The sequence below is a fragment of the Rhinopithecus roxellana genome, chromosome 1 (assembly GCF_007565055.1).
Source record: "Rhinopithecus roxellana isolate Shanxi Qingling chromosome 1, ASM756505v1, whole genome shotgun sequence".
In the NCBI taxonomy this organism is placed as follows: domain Eukaryota; kingdom Metazoa; phylum Chordata; class Mammalia; order Primates; family Cercopithecidae; genus Rhinopithecus; species Rhinopithecus roxellana.
The window spans coordinates 6130866-6150314 of NC_044549.1; the positions used below are offsets into that span (position 1 = coordinate 6130866).

The following is a 19449-nucleotide window of genomic DNA, read 5'->3' on the forward strand; positions in this document are numbered from 1 at the left end:
ATGAACAATTTTAAAAGTTCAGGTGGACAATTAAAATTCTATTCACTAAAAAAAGGATGGTTTAGGACATAAAAAATTGAAACAGATTTGAAATAAATATGAAAACTGGGCATGTCTTCCCCTTAGTAATAAAAATGAAATATTTTTGTGAACCAAATAATAACAAAGAAGGCACAGGCACCTCATCATTTGCTATGCCATAAACACAAAAAGGAAACCTTCTTAGGAAATTCACATCGAATTTTAACAGTGAAGGTGAATGAAGCCAGGAAGGATAGAAATTACTACTGGCCTGGCTGGAAAAGCATGTTGGGCCTGAGGCAAAAGAAGTTTTTTCAACAGGAGAATGTTCTGAAATAGAAAGCATGTTAAACAGAATTGCCCGAGGACTGTTAGGAAATGAAAAATTACACTAACTGCATTGGGAACAGCAACCTGATAAAAGCACAATGCACAAATTACAATCTTCTTCACGAGTAGTATTAGACATGAGAAAGGTTAAGCTGTATGTGAGAGAGGTTTTGCCCACCACAGGCCACTAAATGATAAAAGAATTACTCCCAACCGTTTCTAGGGACCCTCTAACAACTACAGTAATAAATATTTCCAGATTCCTAATATTACAGAACAAGCTAGACCAGACCCCTAGTCAATACACATTTGCAAAACACCCCTGAGTACAAACCTCTATTCTAAATTCTATAGAAAACACCAAAAGACAATAATGTGTTCCCTAAGTACATTCTTCTCTTCTTAAATTCAAAACACACAGCCAGCGTCCCAGAGATGCTCAGTGAGTCAGCACGTACTAAACAGCGTCGTGTGGAAAACACAACACGGATGAGAGCAGAAAAACAACATTCCACTGGAAGAACGTGACTGATTGCTCATGAAGGCAGATACTTTTACAAACGGCAATGTTTTTACTATGAGTACGAGGTGAACTATTAAGTATTTAAAATGAGATAAGCAAATATAATTAAAAAGTATAAACACTGAAGAAACTACCATCTAGTGAAAACAAGAAAAGCACATCATGAAGAAAAGAATATAAAAAGACACAAGGCACACACATAATCATGAACACACACACGCCCCCCACAATATTATCACTAGTTTTCAGTTTAACAGAGAATCAGTCTTTCCAGCCTCCCTCTCTTACAGGCAAAGTCCAACTCAAAAATAATGCAAGTCACAATGAGTCACCTCACTTTAGCCAGATTCTTGGGACAACGAAGTTAGGAACTGCTGTTAATTTGGGCTGAATCCAAGTGAAGTTGGAACATCCAGAAAGGTCTAGGGCTATTAAAGCAGACAGCAGTCACCTGACCTCAGTCCTTTTATCAAGAAAGACCAGATTTACTTTGGCCCATGTTTTTGTTTTGTGTTGTTTGTGTTTTTGCCTTAAAGGATGGACATGATGCATTTAGCATTAGAAAATGATATAAATAAGAATTACCTCAAAGAAAAGGTCAATGTGGACTAGCCATGCCAAATAACTTGGGGCAAACATGACTACCTACTTAGCCACAGTTAAGTATGCAGCACATCTCCATGTTTACACTTAACATATCATCTATTCATTTACCTTCAAACATAAAAAAGCCACCAGTCAATCATTGCTGAGTCCCTATCTTAGGCTAAGTCAGAATCTCTTTGGGTCTAATTACCTCTGTTATGAACACAGGGCTGACAGAACCATTCTCCCTCCTTAATCTTCCCCTTGAATCTCTTTGTGGAGTGATACCAACTCTTCTTCCAAAAGTTTTTATTTCAGATACCCACCTGCACTGTCTAATATGGTAGCCACCAGCCAAACATTGTTATTAAGCACTTGAAATATGGCTAGTCGTAATTGAGATGTGCTATAATTGCAAAATACACATCAAAGACTTAGTACAAACGACAGGTAAAATACCTCATCAGTAATCTTTTAAGTTACATGTCGAAATGATACTTTGAGTACATTAAGTTGAATAGTGTAAAAATTAGTTTATTTCTACCTTTTTTAATGGGGCTACTAGAAAAGCTTCAATTACCTGTGTGATTTACATTATATTTCTATTGGATAACATTGGTCTGGGCAGGACACTTAACATGGGATCAGGAGGAACATGAGCCTTCAGTACTCACTCGCTTTTCTGGAAACCTCCTCTCCAGACAACACTCATAATGTCCCCCTGACTCATTCAGGAATGCAGCCACTTAGCTTACTCAGGAATTCCTCATTCCCATTAAAAACAGTCCACTATCCCTTCCAAAATGGGTTTATCTGTTATAAAGAAACATGTTGCTGTGTTTTCAGATATGATTGACAGCTATTTTAGAGGCTTCAGTGCTCACACAATGTGGCAATTCTTACACAAGCACATTTTGCAACTGAACCAATTTTGCAAGTAAACTTTCAAGTAACCAAAGCTGTATAAAAGTTCAAATGATACCTTCATTAAATGTTTTAATGAAGATTAACGTCTTAGCTATTACAAAACTCACAGACTTCCACATTCTTAAAGACTCATTCTAATTTTAATAGAGAAATAATTTTGAGAACTTAAAGCAATTCAAAAGAACTTCTTTGTCATATACGTATTCTCCCCTTCCTTAACAGAAGAAGATATGCTTTCATCTGTACTACACTGAATTTTGTGACGAAATATCTACTCGGTGTTGATTTGCCTAACTGAGCTCCTGTTAGGCAGGAAGGCTATCTTACTCACATTTGTTCTGCTGTCATATAGAAAAGTGTCTGTGCCAAAGAGGGTGTTAGGAATAAATTTCTTACAAATCTGCAACAGTAAAACCCATGGTACAGATGTAAGAAAAAGCAACTTTGATCATACTAACAATAAAACCCTTTTTACTTATAATAAGAGTTAGAAAACTTACTGTGACCACCAAAACATTAAGTAACTTGGTTAACCGCATCAGTATATACATGTATTACTTATTTTTAAAAATTTGAAATACTTACTTATAGCTTACATATTTACAGAATAAACTTTAGCCCTTTGCTAACTCCATTTTGAAGAGAGGTATGGGACCACCTGCTACTGAAAGTATCCTCTGGGAAACGGCAGCATCAGCATCACCTGGAAGCTTCTTAGAAAGGCAGACTCGGACCCTTAGGCACACAAAATGATGTATACATAAATTGTAATAATAATAATTATTGTAATGATGGTGATGATGATAATAATTATTATCAGTACAATTGGTAGAGATCACTTTTGGATGTTCAGTGCTTCAAATTCATTATAATGAGTTACAATTGTAGAATAAATATTTCCTCAAAAACTTAGCACAAACGACAGGTAAAATATCTCATCAGTAATCTTTTAACTTACATGTTGAAATGATACTTTGAATACATTAGGTTGGATAGTGGAAAAATTACTCCACTTTACCTTTCTGTTTAAAGGTGGATAAATTTTTAGCTCTATTATTCATAAATTTTCTAAATTTTGCCAAATAAACTACAACAACCTCCATCTCTCAACAACTAATCAATTTCTATTTGGAAAGTGGCATGCTATCATTTCTGATATATTTATAGGATAATGAACCCTGATAAACATCAAAGAAAATATTAATATTGGAATAAACTGAAGGCCAATTTCATTTAGATAAAATAAACTAATTTTGTAAAATACTGACATTAGTTAAGATTTAACCAATTCATTCTTACAAATAAAATCATAACACAAAATATTAGATTTACTTGTCATTTAAGTCACGTAAACAGACAAAATGAATGAAACTTATTTTTAAATGTAATAGGTGTTTGTTTTTCCTCTGTACTCCAGTGGATATAAAAAAAGGCAATCGTTTTCATAATGTAGAAGTGAAGACTGATACTGTGAAATGAGAGGGTTCTAAGAATAAAACATAAAATTTTTTTGGTTTTTCTCTTTTTTTTTTTTTTTTTTCTGAGACAGGGTCTTCCTCTGTCACCCAGGCAGAGTGCAGTGATAGAATCTGAGCTCACTGCAGCATGGACTTCCCGGCCTCAAGCCATCCTCCCACCTCAGCCTCCCAAGTAGCTAGGACTACAGGTGCTTGCCAACTACACCTGGCTAATTTTTATTTATTTTTGGAGAGATGGGATCTCACTATATTGCCCAGGCTAGTCTCAAAACTCCTGGGCTCATGCAGTCCAACCACCTCAGCCTCCCAAAGTATTGGGATTACAAACATAAGCTACCACATCTGGCCAAGAAATGAAGTTTTTATAAATAAAAATCAAATTAAAACGATAACCACTTTGTATATATTCACACAGATTCATATGAAGAAACGTTTGGAATATAAATCCACAATGTTGTGACATGATAGAAAAAAAATGAAAGTTAAAAACTGAAAAGAAAAAAACCTTAACACGAGACACCTACTTGAGAATAAATTACTGTATATATCACAAATTTTTGCCCGGCTTCCTAAAGTTTTGGGTTTGTCAAAGCTTAAAATGAGATCTCATAAATAAGAAAACTGACAGTTTGTTTCCATGCTTTCAACAACCTATAATATGTGTAAAAATTATCACTGCTTGTACATTTCAGTGACGCCTGATTAAAGATGAGTGTAATTTTGGTCAGGTCACTTCTCAGTACAAGTTTGTCAGTTTATGATCATTAAAAGGAAGCAAACACACATAAGCAATAAAATAAACCTGGACTTAAACCTAAAACATTACAGAAAAAATTAATGCACAATGGAACACACACTTAAATGTAATATGTAAAACAATAAAACTTTTAGAAAAAAAAAACAGAGAAAATGTTCAGGTCCTAGAGCTAGGCAAAGAGCTCTTAGACATGGCAACAAACACATGATTCATTAAAATAAATTAATGAATAAATTGAACTTTTTAACTTCACTAAAATTTAAAAATTTTGCTCTGTGAAAGACTCTGTTTAGAAGATAGAAAGACAGGCCACAGACAGAAAGAAAATATTTGTAAACCACACATCTAACAAAGGATTTATGTGTAGAACATATAATGAATTCTCAAAACACAAAAATAGGCCGGGCTCAGTGGCTCACACCCGTAATCCCAGCATTTTGGGAGTCCGAGGCAGGCTGGTCATTTGAGGTCAGGAGTTGGGGACCACACTAGCCAACGTGGTGAAACCCCATCTCTACTAAAAATACAAAAATTAGCTGGGGCGTGGTGGCGCACACCTGTAAGCCCAGCTACTAGAGAGGCTGAGGCAGGAGAATCACTTCAAATGGGGAGGCGGAGGTTGCACTGAGCTGAGATCACACCACTGCACTCCCAGCCTGGGCAAGAGGGCAAGACTCCATCTCAAAAAACAAAAACCAAAAAGTAAAAAAAGAAAAATCAAGTCGATTAGAAAATAGGCAAAAGACATGAATAAACATTTCACCAAAGAGAACGTACAAATAGAAAATAATGCTTTAAAAGATTTTTCAGTGTAATGAGGTATTAGAAAAATGCAAATTAAAAACACAATGACATAGCACTACATACCTATCTGAGTAGTTAACATAAAAACTAGTGACAGCCGGGCACGGTGGCTCACGCCTGTAATCCCAGCACTTTAGGAGGCTGAGGAGGGCGGATCATGAGGTCAAGAGATCGAGACCACTCTGGCTAACATGGTGAAACCCCATCTCTACTAAAAATATAAAAAATTAGCCGGGCGCAGTGGCGGGCGCCTGTGGTCCCAGCTACTCGGGAGGCTGAGGCAGGAGAATGGCGGGAACCCGGGAAGTGGAGCTTGTAGTGAGCAGAGATCGCACCACTGCACATCAGACTGGGGGACAGAGCGAGACTCCGTCTCAAAAAAAAAAAAAAAAAAAATAGTGACAATACCAAATACTGGCAAGGATGCAGATCAACTGCATCCAGTGAAATGAAAACTTGTACAGATACTGTAGAAAATATCTGGAGGCCGAGTGCGGTGGCTCACGCCTGTAATTCCAACACTTCGGGGGGCCGAGGTGGGTGGATCATGAGGTCAAGAGATCGAGACCATCTTGGCCAACATGGTGAAACCCTGTCTCTACTAAAAATACAAAAATTAGCTGGGCATGGTGGTGCGTGCCTGTAGTGCCAGCTACTCGGGAGGCTGAGACAGGAGAATTGCTTGAACAAGGGAGGCAGAGGTTGCAGTGAACCGAGATCACATAACTGCACTCCAGCCTGGTGACAGAGCAAGACTCTGTCTCAAAAAAAGAAAAAAGAAAAAAAAGAAAAAGAAAATATCTGGAAATTCCTTATAAAACTAACAAATGCTTGCCATGTGACCCAGCTATCACAGCATTCCTGTGCATTTATCTCAGAGAAATAAAACCTACACATATTCATATATTAGGTTTATTGTAATATTTGTAATAGCCAAAAACTGGGAACATTCCAAATGTCCTTCAACGGGTTAATAAATAAACAAACTGGATGGATGGTACACCCACACAATGGAATACTACTCAGTGACAAAAAGGAGCAAACTACTGATATACGCAACATGGAGAGATCTCAAGGGAATTATGCTGAATGAAGAAAAAAAGCCACTGTCAAAAACTTATATATGATTTCACTCATAGAACACTCCCCAAATGAAAAAAATTACAGATATGCAAACCACATCACTCACTGGTTGCCAAAAGTTAGGGATGGATGGGGGAGGGGCAGTTGCGAGTATAAAGGAATAGCAGGACAGCATTCCTTTGTCGTGATGGAACAGTTCTGTATCTCCAATGCAGCGTCAGCTACATTACTATATACATGTGATAAAATTTCTAGAAGTGTAGACACACACACAAGTACATGTAAAAACTGGAGAAATACAAATAAGGTCTGTAGTTTGTACCAATGTCAATTTCCTGGCTTTGATACAACCACTGCAGTTATGCAAGATATTACCAGTGGGGCAAACTTAGTGAAGGGTACAGGAGCCTCCTCTAAACTCTTTTTGCAACTTTCTGCGAGTCTGTAATTATTTCAGAATGATTTTTTTTAATACCGTCTAACACGATTTACAATTGTCTAAACAATCTCCCCTATATTTTCAAATGTCCTCTGACTTTATAGGTACTTGGAACCTGCTAAAACCAACCCTTAGGTTTGATAGTACTCTTATATCTATGTACTTCCTGTTTATGTTGCATTTGTGAGTAGAGGTTTGCCTAATACTGCATGAGTACCATATCGTTTTTAATTAAAGGCACTTTGGAGAAGTAAAGCAAAAAGAGATCTGTTAGTTTCACTACACTCCTATCACTAGTAAGCACAACTTAAACCACAAAAATAACACTGCCAATCAAAATGGTCAAGAGGATGGAAGACTCCAAGGCGTAAGCAAAAAACAAACAGGCAAACAAAAGTGTCAGAGTATTTTAATGCAGAAAGAGAAAAGCTAAGACAAAATAATAATACAAAGCACAGAAATGACAACCACGAAGACTGATAGTTACACACATTACGCTTTAAAAAGAAAAGCACAGAAAGGTATAATGTTAAAGCCTCATAAGCTTGTGTGTAGTTAGGTAAAAAATAATTCATGCTTTACTTTAAAGACTCAGCATAAATTAATGGACATTTTTAATTTTGTTCTCCTTTCCTTTTTAATCACACAAATTTTCTATTTTCCAAATAACTGAAAACTGATCATTTTTTCAAGAGCCCAAGATGAAAAAAGTATTAGTAATTAACAAACCAATTTCATCTCAAAACATTCTTATATTTTTTTTTCCGAGATGGAGTCTCGCTCTGTCGCCCAGGCTGGAATGCAGTGGCACGATCTTGGCTCATTGCAAGCTCCACCTCCCCAGTTCAAGAGATTCTTCTTCCTCAGTCTCCTAAGTAGCTGGGACTAGAGGCGCATGCCACCATGCCTGGCTAATTTTTGTATTTTCAGTAGAGACAGGTTTCACCACATTGGCCAGGCTGATCTCAAACTCCTGACCTCGTGATCCACCCACCTCAGCCTCTCAAAGTGCTGGGATTACAGGCGTCAGCCACTGCGCCTGGCCACATTCTTATACTTTCTAAGAATATTCATGAAAGTGAAAAAAGAAGATAGTGGAGCTAGGGCCAAGTAGCTGAAGGGACTGAATCAGCTTAAGACAGAGCAGTGAAAAGTCTCTGTATTCTCCCCGCACCCCACCCCCACCCCGCCAAAAAGAAGAACCCAGAAAAACAAAGATCAGGTCTAGCAAAGTAAAATGCATAACCAGAGGTTGGTAATACTGAGGGGTGTTACTATAGACTCCTCTCGGGGAGGGTAGGAATGCCTGGATCCAGCACAGAATGATTTCCACATAGATGTGATTTTAGAGGACTACAACATGATCTGACTGGGGCTTTTCATCTTCTGCCAGATGTAGTTTCCTCTCTGGAGAAAGGAAAAGAGCCCTGGGAAGTTGTGATGGATGAGACAAAAGGATACATATCAGGAAGATGTGCGTGCACATGAAAGCCTTGATGATCCAGGCTCACTTTCAACTAAGGATGACGATGGGACATTTCTGATCAATAACCTGGAAATGGGAAGAACTAGTTGAAGTTTACAAGAAAGCTAACATATGCTTCACTAAAGTAGACACAGTAAGCTAGCACGTGTTCCAACCAGAAACATGGATGTGGTGCCAAGCTGTGTCCAATCATCTTCCAAGCATAAGAAAGGAGACCATATGCTAAGGGTAATATGCTAAGGATATGCTAAGGATAATATAGCAGAAAGATAAAGAAGGATGCATCTATGCTAAAGCCCAAACCACTGACCTTCACTTTTCTTCACAAGCCTCTACTTCTACAATTCACTGCTTGTGGGATATTCTGTTAATTGAAAGTGTACTGGGTTTTCTATGACATGAACCTAAATGCATAACTAATTTTATCATGTTTCTGGAACAGTGTGTATATCTGTATTGTGTAGTTATTCATAATTAAATATAACCTGTGGCTAAGTGTTATTTATGAAAACAAAAACAGATTGATGACATTGAGTATCATGTGATATCTCTGTAACAGTGTGTATATCTGTATTGTGTAGTTATTCATAATTAAACATAACCTGTGGCTAGGCATTATCTATGAAAACAAAAACAGATTGATGACGTTGAGTATCACGTGATATCACTGGTAAAACAAACAGTTAATTCTTTTTCCTGGGTATTTGGAAAACCTCACTTCATGCAAGAAGTACACTGGTATATTTGGTTTCTGATTATCATATTTTGAGTTGTAGAACTAGTGTATAAACCCAGAGATTGTGTCTCATTAAAATTAATCATTCAATGGATCTACTAAAATACATATGAATATTTATTTGTTTTATGCATCTTATGGCAAAATCAAACATATTGAAAATAACTGCAGTCATCAAATATCAAAAAGCAAGGGAGAAAAAAAAGAGAAGGCAGAACATTGGATTTAAAATTTTTTCTAATTAATATGCACATATGATATGTTCAGATACCACTAGAATAATTCTTTCATTTTCATACTTTTATGCTATTATATATTTTTTCTTCTTCTACATTAGCCTTATTTTCAAAGTTACTCCTGCTATTAGTAAACTCAGTATGACCATTCCTGTAACCATCCACAGTTCAGGAGGAAGAAAATCCCTGCAGCTGTTTGATGCCCAAGAATATGAACACTTAGCAGTCAGATGAAAGAAGAGAAAAAGACGGAAAAGGAAGATCAAGAGAAGAGTGATTTTGAATTTCTGCAGGCTAACATTTACCTCTCTCAATAAAAGGAGCTTTGTGCTCATTATATCCCAGGACTCATCTTGCCTTCAGCTTATAGCAAACGGGCAATTGCTTTATCATTTCCTCTCTAAATTAAGGATCAAAGTTTAGACATATTCTTCTCCATCTCTATTAGATTATGATTAAAATTACCACCTGCCTCACCTCATTCACCCAATCACTCTTACCAAGAAAAAAGAAGGAGCCCCCCTAAAGTAAGGCACAGTTAACTAGCAAAACAAAGAGTTGTAGGGAATTTCTGGTCACGGTATTTATCTGATAATTCATTTCAGAATATAGTGTTAAAGAAGCAAACAATACAATCTTCTGAAAATAATACTCTAGTAAGTATTTAACTTGATATATTAGTTTGCTAATATTATCATCAAACTATTATTTATTTACTGAGCATCTTTACATATATTCCTCGTCCTCAAGGACACCCTACAAAGTGGATTCCATCCATCTTTTATAGATGAAGAAACAAGTTCAGAGCAGTTGATTAACTTTCCCTAGGACTCAAAGCTATTTAATAGTTATGAGAGCTAATATTTAAGCCTCATCTTGCTTTTACTTTAGAACATGGGTCATTCAGCAATATGTTGTGTATACAGACACACACACACACACACACACACAGAGGGAGATATTTCTACATACGAAGAAACTAAATTTAGTCTAAATTATTATCATCATTTACACATCAAGTTTTATAAGTTAGTTACCATAACTTAAATCATGTCAAATAAGCTACAATGGAATTGCATAATAATGAATGCAAGATGTATAACATATTTTACAACTCTACATAATAAATTAATGAATGTAAGATGCATAACATATTTTACAACGTAGAGCCCTACCTTTTGTCAAGGTACAAACAAAGCTGGGGGCATCACACTACCTGGCTTCAAAATTTATTATAAAGCTATAGTAACTGAAACAGCATGGTACTGGGATAAAAACAGATACATAGACTAATGGAACAGAATGGAGAATTCAGTTCTAAACACACACGTTTGCAACCAACTCATCTTCAACAAAGGTGCCAAGAACTTAAAATGGGGAAAAGACAGTCTATTCAATAAATGGTGCTGGGAAAACTGCATAACTATATAAAGAAGAATGAAACTAGACCCTTAATATCTCATCATACACAAAAGTCAAATCAAAATGGATTAAATAAAGACTTTAATCTAAGACCTGAAACTATGAAAATAGTAGCAGAAAACATTGGGGAAATGCTCTAGGGCATTGGTCTCTCACAAAAAGATTTCTTGTGTAAGACCTTAACATGGGCTGTCAAAGCAAAAATAGACATGAGAGTATAAATCAAGCTAAAAAGCTTCTGCACCAAAGGAAACAATCAACAAAGTAAACAGACAACCCACAGAATAGGAGAAAATATTTGCAAACTATCAGATAAGAGATTAATAACCAGAATGTATGAAGAACTCAAACAATCAGATAGCAAAAGAAAAAAAAATCTGATTTTAAAATAGGCAAAAGATCTGAACAGACATTTCTCAAAGGAAAACATAAAAATGGTCAACAGGTATATGAAAAAATGCTCAATATCACTAATCATCACAGAAATGCAAATCAAAACCACAATGCAGTATCATCTCACCACAGTCAAAATGGCTTGTATCAAAAAGATAGGAAATAATAGATGCTGGTTAGGATGTGCAGAAAAGGGAACACTCATACGCTATTAGTGGGAATGTAAATTACCATAGCCACTATAGAAAAAAAAAACAACCGTATAGAGGTCCCTCAAATAAGTAAATATAGAACTATGATATGATCCACCAAAGCTACTACTGGGTATACAGCCAAAAGAAATCAAATCGCTAATGTGAAAAGGCATCTGCTGCTCCCATGTTTATTGCAGCCCTATTCACAATAGCCAAAATATGGGATTAACCTAAGTGCTTATCAATGGATGAATGGATAAAGAAAATACAGTGTATATATATATATATAATGGAATATTATTCAACCATAAAAAGTAATGAAATCCTATCATTACAGCAACATGGATGGAACTGGAGACCATTATGTTAAGTGAGATAAGCCAAGTACAGAAAGGCAAGTATCACATGCTCTCATTCATATGCAGAAGCGAAAAAGGTGTTTCTCAGGAAGACAGAATGTAGATTGGAGGTTACCAGAGGCTAGGAAGGAGATTGGGGAAGGGAGACAAAGGAGGAAAATATACATAAAATTTGTTTATTACCACTGAACTGTGGTTTAAAATGATAAAAATGGTGAATTATATATGTACATTTTACCTCAATACTTTTTTTTTTAATTTCTTGGGGTGGTTGCTAACATACCAAATCCAAATTGCTTTCTAATTCCAATTAGATACCAATGTGAAAATTATTTTATTTCAACCAAGTAGAGCTCTTCACTGTAATTGTAATACTTAACATGGGCTCATAAAAACCCTTCTCCCATTCTTGCACACACAGCTATAGCTTGACATCAGATTCTCTCAAACTGACTATTCCTTCAGAGATTAAACTTTTAGTCTCTGATGAGTATGAAAGCATCTGATTAAGAAACTATTTTCTTGATTTATTCTGGTCATCTTTAGCTCTTTAATTGAGCATATATTCCCCTTCCCCAGATTGTCACATGAAATCTCTAGTAACTACTCCTGTTCTCTGTTCATCTACCTGAGTAATCCAGATATTTTTAGCTCCAGGTGAATTGACCTTAGACTCACTGGTATGCCACAAAGGAAAAATAAAGTCAGAAGACATTCAGTCAGCCACTGGCTCATTCAAATATTATGCTAAGTATTTACCATGAGGGCAGGTCCAGTTCTACAGACTGAGGACTACAACGGTGAATACATAATATACACATAGTACCCATTCATGAGAGCAAACAATCTAGTGGAGAATACAAAGAGTAGAAAGACAACTCTATCACAGTGGATGAGCATCCATAGGACTAGTGGTCCAAGCTGGCTGAAAAGAAGAGGGACCCTTCAACCAGCCCAGAAGCAGCTTCGAGATCGGGTGAAGTCAGAGGAAGCATACAATATGTCTCTAAGCTGTGTCCCAAAACATGTACAGGAACTATCCCAAGGTAGAAGCAAACAATGCTTAGGCAGAAGCAATAGCAGGTACAAAAGCACAGCTTCACCGAGAGTTAAACCAAAATATGTGGCATCTAAGACAGCAGAATATGATCTCACACTTTCCAGCTGATACTCAAACATTTGTGAAATGTTTCTCTTTCATGGGGTAGAGAAATTATTTTATATTAAGAAAATATTAAATACAGGAAAAGATTCACTTATTTTACCCACTCCTACTAAGCTAGAACTATCACTCTTCTGGATAAAGATCAGAAAAGTTTTCTAATTCTTCATCTTTCTTATCTTTTATTCAGTGATTTTTTCCAGACACCCCAATTTCTTGTGTGTGGACAAAATATGAAATGAAAATCTTCAATATTCAAGAAAAAAGGAATGCATGTGGAAAACGGATATCATGTTTCTAATTTATTTTACTGGTATTCTAGTACCTTTAAAGAATGGTCCCCAGAGTTCCAAGCTGCCCCTCGCCCTTTACAGCCTTCTGGTTAGATGGTACCGAGAGGGAGGCTGAAAAGGCCAACAGGGACCAGATAATGCAGAATCTCGTAAGTTATGGGAAGGAGGCTGTACAGAACTCAAGAGAAATGAGGAATGGTTGAAAGGGTTTAATTAAGCAGAGTAGTACCATGATCAGATTTGTTTATTTCAAAATCCATTCTACTTGCTCTGTTTTTGAATGAAGAGGAGTGGAGAAATTAGAATGGAGTGAAGATTTGGAAAAAGAACAACCGCTATGAAGCAGTCTCTGTAAACCATACTAGAGATACTGGCAACCTGAACTAGGATAGCAGCAGTAGGAAGGCAGCATGGTACATACTTAAAAGAGTTAGGGGCTACAATTGACTAGACTCAGAGGTATAAGGAAAGGAGGAGAAGGGAGTAAATTAGAAATCCCTCATTGCGTTTTAGGTTTGAGCAGCTGGTAGAGGAAGATCCCAGACACTGTGATTCAGTTGACAGGGACAAACCTGTTTGGAATGAAAATCTGTTAAGTTCAGTTTTATACTTGTTGAGATTTGTATTTATAAAACATCAAAATGAAGATATAAATAAGTCCAAGATAAGGAGAATGATCTAGAGTGGAGACAGATGTGGGCGGCCTCAGTAGATAGATGGAATCCATGGGATGGATGAGAATGCCTAGGGAGAAAATATACAATAGAAATACATAAAGGATCCCAGGAATGTGCCCTAAAAATCTCTTACATTAAATGGTCAAAAAGAGGCTGAGAAAATGAAAGAAAAGCAAGATCATGGCTTCAAAGAGCCAAGAAATAGTCCAACATGTACAATGCTAGAGACGAAGAAGAGTAAAGAGGCATCCCTACATTATCATGAAGTTATCTGTGAACTGGCTGAGAATAGTTTTAGCAAAGAAAGATTAATCACAGGTGCAGCACTTACTTATGCCATGTATGCTCAAGCCCATCACTTAGTTTCTTCACCTGTAAAACAGGAAAAATGCCCACCCTGTCTACCTCATGGTTTTGTTATGAGGATTACATTAAATACCATATCTGAAAGCGCTGTAAAAACATTAAACAGAGGGTATAAAGTAGCATCATTAACATTGTGTTGTTCTGACAGTGTTCACAAATGCCAATCCTCTGTTTCACCCACACGGCAAGCTGATGTGCACTGGCCAGTGTAACATTATCAGCAGGATGGACTCACTGCTAGGCAAAAGCTGTAAGAAATAGTGCATAGTTCAACATGCTTCTCTTTGCCCTGCCACTACTTCTACAAAAGCAGGTTTCAAAACAAACCCTTCATAAGCCTAGACTTTTGAGTGACTGCCATGAGGACAGCCCTCTGGCTGACTCATGCTGACATGTAATATGGGGACAATTAAATGTTTTAAAGCACTAAGATTTTGGAATTATAACAACTAATTATAGTGTAACGAGAAGTAAATAACTAAATAAAAGGTAGAAAAATCAAGTGGAAAATGCTATTTGGGAAGGTCATCAATGAGACAACATGGAGGTAGTTGGTCAGTCATGCTAATAATGTACTAATTTTTATTTTATAGCAGAGTAACTCATTAATCTTCTATACTTGATTCAAAATTCTCACAGGTACAGAAGGTGAAAGAACAACTAATGAAGGTGATATGGTTTGGCCGTGTCCCCACTCAGATCTCATCTTGAATTCCCACGTGTTGTGGGAGGGCCCTGATGGGAGGTAACTGAATCGTGGGGGCGGGTCTTTCCCGTGCTGTCTCGTGATAGTGAGTACGTCTCACCAGACCTGATGGTTTTAAAAGAGGGAGTTTCCCTGCACAAGCTCTCTTCTCTTGTCTGCCGCCATGTGAGACGTGACTTTCACCTTCTGCCACTGATTGTGAGGCCTCCTCAGCCACTTGGAACTGTAAGTCCTATAAACCTCTTCCTTTTGTAAATTGCGCAGTTTCAGGTATGTTTTTATCAGGAGCATGAAAACAGACGAATACAGAAGGAGAAAAGGCCAAGATAAAGAAGGGAAGGAACATCTAAAACATCCTAAGGGAATATCCAAAAAAATTCAAATGAAAAGACATCTGCTGGGGAAGGATGAGACAGTCCATCAAAGAGAAATTTCCTTCTTCATCAATATTGTTGTTTGTACCTCAAATTTTCTTTCACTCCTTAGTAAGCATACTTTGCACCGAAGTGTTTGACTGGTTATGTATTTGTGTTAGACCAAAGACACACAGTCCAAATGGATTATCAGAAATAAATGGAAAACTGGACAAGGAACTAAGACCAGATTGTATGAAGGAAAAATGTTTTATTCTTCGAGTGTTAACAACAGAAGTTACCAAATAGTAACTAGATACCAAATAGTAAATAGAAGTTACCAAATAGTAATGCCAAATTATTGTTTGATATGCCTAAATGGAACACGTGTGCTAGCAAATGGCCATTACTCAGAACCAAGGACAAAAGTAAAATCCAGATCAGAGTGAGGCATGAGGGCCCACTGGACAAGACTTTTCACCAAGCACACTGGATTCTCTTCCCTTCTTTATCTTGGCCTTTGTCCCCTTCATTAGTTTTGGCAAACCATGAAAGAAGATTATAAATGCTTCAATCCCAGTGGAGTTGGAAATAAAGTACATGAAAGAAACACTTAATAAAGAATGTTTATCTGTGTGTGTCATTTTAAAAAGAAGGCGGGAGGTGTAGATAAAACATTTCCACAACTCTTCTTTAATAAATATCTTAAGTGTCATTTTACAAAGCACACAAGTAAATTAATGTCATGTTTACAAGGACATCAAAAAAAAAAAATCTGACCACTACCTTTAATCACTATCCTTTTTTCTAAAGTTTTTCTATTTCTAAATCAAATCCAACCTTAAACCTATGACGATTATGTACTAAGTTTCTTTGAAAGCATATACTGTAAATTCTGAAAACAATTGCATAAGACTGCTCCCCAAATGGTTTATATAACAGCACAATCATCTGATTAAGTGACGGACAGCTCAAGGTGATTATTTCACAAAGGTTCATTCATTACTATATACAAGCTCAAGAATGCAACTTCATATCCCTTACAATCCCTAGGGCAGTGTTTTATTTATAGCACTTCCTCAATAAACACTTGCTGATTTGAATGCATTTAATACCTGAAAATCCTAGGACACAAACAAATTGCTGGGCTTTTTTAAAACTCCAAATAAACCCATTTTCATTACTCTCAACGCTCCTTCATGCCAGTTAACTAGATGGATGTTCTCCATCACTTGAAAAATTGGCCATGTATATTCTATTGCCAGGATAGTTTCCATTCTGCAGTGTCTCTCCTAAAAGGGGAGAAACTATTAAATCAAAATGGGGTAACCTCACAAGTATAACTATTACAACTTGTAAAATAGCTCTTTTACTTAAAACAACAACAACAACAAAGACCTGTACCTTTTTACTGGAACTTATTAACAGAATCATTAGCCCAGTAACTAAACTGGTGTGGTACACAATGGTAGAAGACAAGCTAAAACGACATTGGCCTGTAAAAGTTTTACTTTCCTGACCTTTCTCCCTCTTCAAGATGGCAAAGTCAAACAGGAACAAATGTTGATGTGCATTGAAGTTATCAATGTTAGTCCAAGGGGAGAAAAAATTGATCAATGTAGGTGTAATCTTCCCCTAAATGAGGAATATTAGCAAGGAAAGAATTAGTGCAAGGATATAGTGTCTGCCTGAAGGAATCCTGTTAGATACAAAATCACAATATTTGCTATGAAATAAACTAGAAAGTTTTAAATGCGTAGTTACACGTGCCAGGAGTTATGCCCACTTTACTCCACGGGCCCACGCTAGTGCGTGCCTAAGTCAGAAAACCTGCAGTGGCGTTGAGTCACTCCCCAGCTAGCACTAGGGGAATTAAGTGTTGGAGCCAAAGCACGTACCCTATGGCGCAAGACCGCTGATTAGAACAGAAGGGAAAGGGGATGAGGAAAGAAGTTTCTTCAACGCCCGCTCCGGGGACCGGAGCTGTCAACCTGCCACTACGGAAGCCACAGAACCCGGTTACCCGCGTCACCCCGAGCCCCGCCCATTCAGGTTCCTCCCCGCCTGGGGCGGGGTCGGCGCTCTAGGGCCGAGGGGCGGCCCGGGAACCGAACCGGCCCCTGGGAGGCGGGCTGCCCGTCTAAGTGGGGGTGGTGGGAGTCCGGCGGTACCTGCGCTGGAAGTCCACGGCGTAGGGCTTCAAGTACGGGTCGACCTCCAGGAGTCTGGCCAGTTCGGGCACGTCAGCCAGGGCGGCACTTGAGCGCCGCCTCGGAGTCCTCGGCCCGAGCCGCGGGAGTCACCGGAGCCGCCATTTTCCACCGCAGTCCAAGTAGCCGAGGCCCGAGAGGGTCGAGTGGGGCCTGAGCGGGCACTGGAGCTCGAGCTGGGACGTGGCGGCTAGGGCGGAGCCGGAGGGCGCCTAGGCGTGTCGAGGCGAACCGAGGCGAGCAGCGGCCGTCCGAGGCCCTTTATAGCCGGGGCGGAAGGCCGCCTGCCCTTTCTCCCCCCGCCAGCGGGGAGGAGCGGATCCCGGGGTGATGCCTGGACGCACGTCCCGAGCGGGTAGGAGGCACCGAGGCCTCTCCGCCCACTCACGCTGCTGGCACCTGGAGGCCGCAGGGACCTGCCCTTTCCTCCCGTTAACGGTTTTTTCCCTGCCGGCGGAGGTCATTCTAGGAGGTGGGTCCCGAGCTGACCTCGCTCAGCCTTGACGTTCCTCACCCTGACCTGTTCTTGGCTCCGGAATAGATTCCGCTCTTAAGTACCCACTTAAACACCCACTGACAGCGCCCCCTTCAAATTGGACATACGGGGTGTTTTTTGGAAGCGACCTTATTTCTCAAAGTTCTGAGACTTTTGAGGGGCAGCATTTCAAACATATATAAACTCACAGAGAGGTGAACAGTCAAGTGTAGCTAGAGTACTACTGCGGAAAATGTTAATCACAACCAGGGCTCTCCTAAGCTTGCCAGGTCACGTGAATTTAAAATTAAGACACACAATGCTGGAATACCATTGTAATTCTGCTGTTCTGGTACTATTTTCTGCATTACCAACAGCTAAGATTATAACCATGGGAAGAACTTTTCTCATTCTCTGTAAGGCCGAAAAGGAAAAGGCATTTGCCTGTGTTTGTAATCGTTACAAGGTTTTCAACGATTAAACTATCTTTGATAACACAAATGATATGATTGAATTGGAACTCCATTCTGCCACTTAGAGTGATAAGGCAAGAAACCGCTCTTCCTCCTGGCTTGGGGAGCTCCCACTTGGAGTTCCCTTCTTCTATTGCCATTAACTGACTGGCTTCTATTTCAATAGTGGTTTTTAAGAATACAGAATCGGACACCAAGAGAGATGGACCCACCAACCCGGGAGGGTCCAAGCTGCTTTACACCTAGAAACCAGAGAGGATTGAGTGTATTTTTCTCTGTAAAACCTTGGACTGGAGGATCCTAGGGGATATGGAGGAGAAACAGTATTAATCAGCTTTGGGCCTTGAATTTTAAAATATTTCAAAGGAAAGTTTTTCTAAGGGGTTTAATAGACTTGAAAGATAAGTGGATATGTAGACAGACCTCAATGTGAGAAAGTGAAGGACTTGAGCGACTTTAAGGTGTGCCTTCTTTTCCATAAAGATGACAAAAAGCATGCAGATATTTGTAAAATATAAAGCACTAAAAAAGGAAGAAAATTAAAAAAAAAAAAAAACCCGAAGCAGAACAACTATTAATAACAGACCCACAGATCTATATCTCCAAGCCTAAACTTTTTTCAGAAACCCAGGCTTGTATCACTGCCTGTCTACTGAGATCTCCATTTAGCTGGCTAGGAGACCTAAACCAACTGTCTGCAAAACATAACCTACAATCCGTCTTCTCATCCTTCCTGCTGTCACTCGTATGCAGGCCACTGTCATCCTTCACTTGGACCATAACGTAGCTCTCCAATTGACTTCCCCTCTTCTGCCATTTCTCACCTCTACACAGTTCTCTGTACCAGTGCTTCTCGCACTTTGATGTGCATATGAATCACCTAGGGATCTTAATATGGTTCTGGAATGGTGCTTCAGATTGCATTTTTAACAAGCTCACAAGTGATTCTGATGCTGGTGAC

The 19449-nt window shown here is 38.5% G+C and overlaps 1 protein-coding gene across 1 annotated transcript in view; it reads right to left on the reverse strand.

The window, feature by feature from the left end:
* Nucleotides 1-17645, reverse strand: part of GBE1 (1,4-alpha-glucan branching enzyme 1) — a 274655-nt gene extending 257010 nt beyond the window's left edge. The window contains 2 exon segments of the mRNA XM_010356067.2: nt 17502-17590; nt 17592-17645. Coding sequence (XP_010354369.2) covers nt 17502-17590; nt 17592-17645 — 143 coding nt within the window.
* Between the last annotated feature and the right edge of the window lie 1804 nt (nt 17646-19449).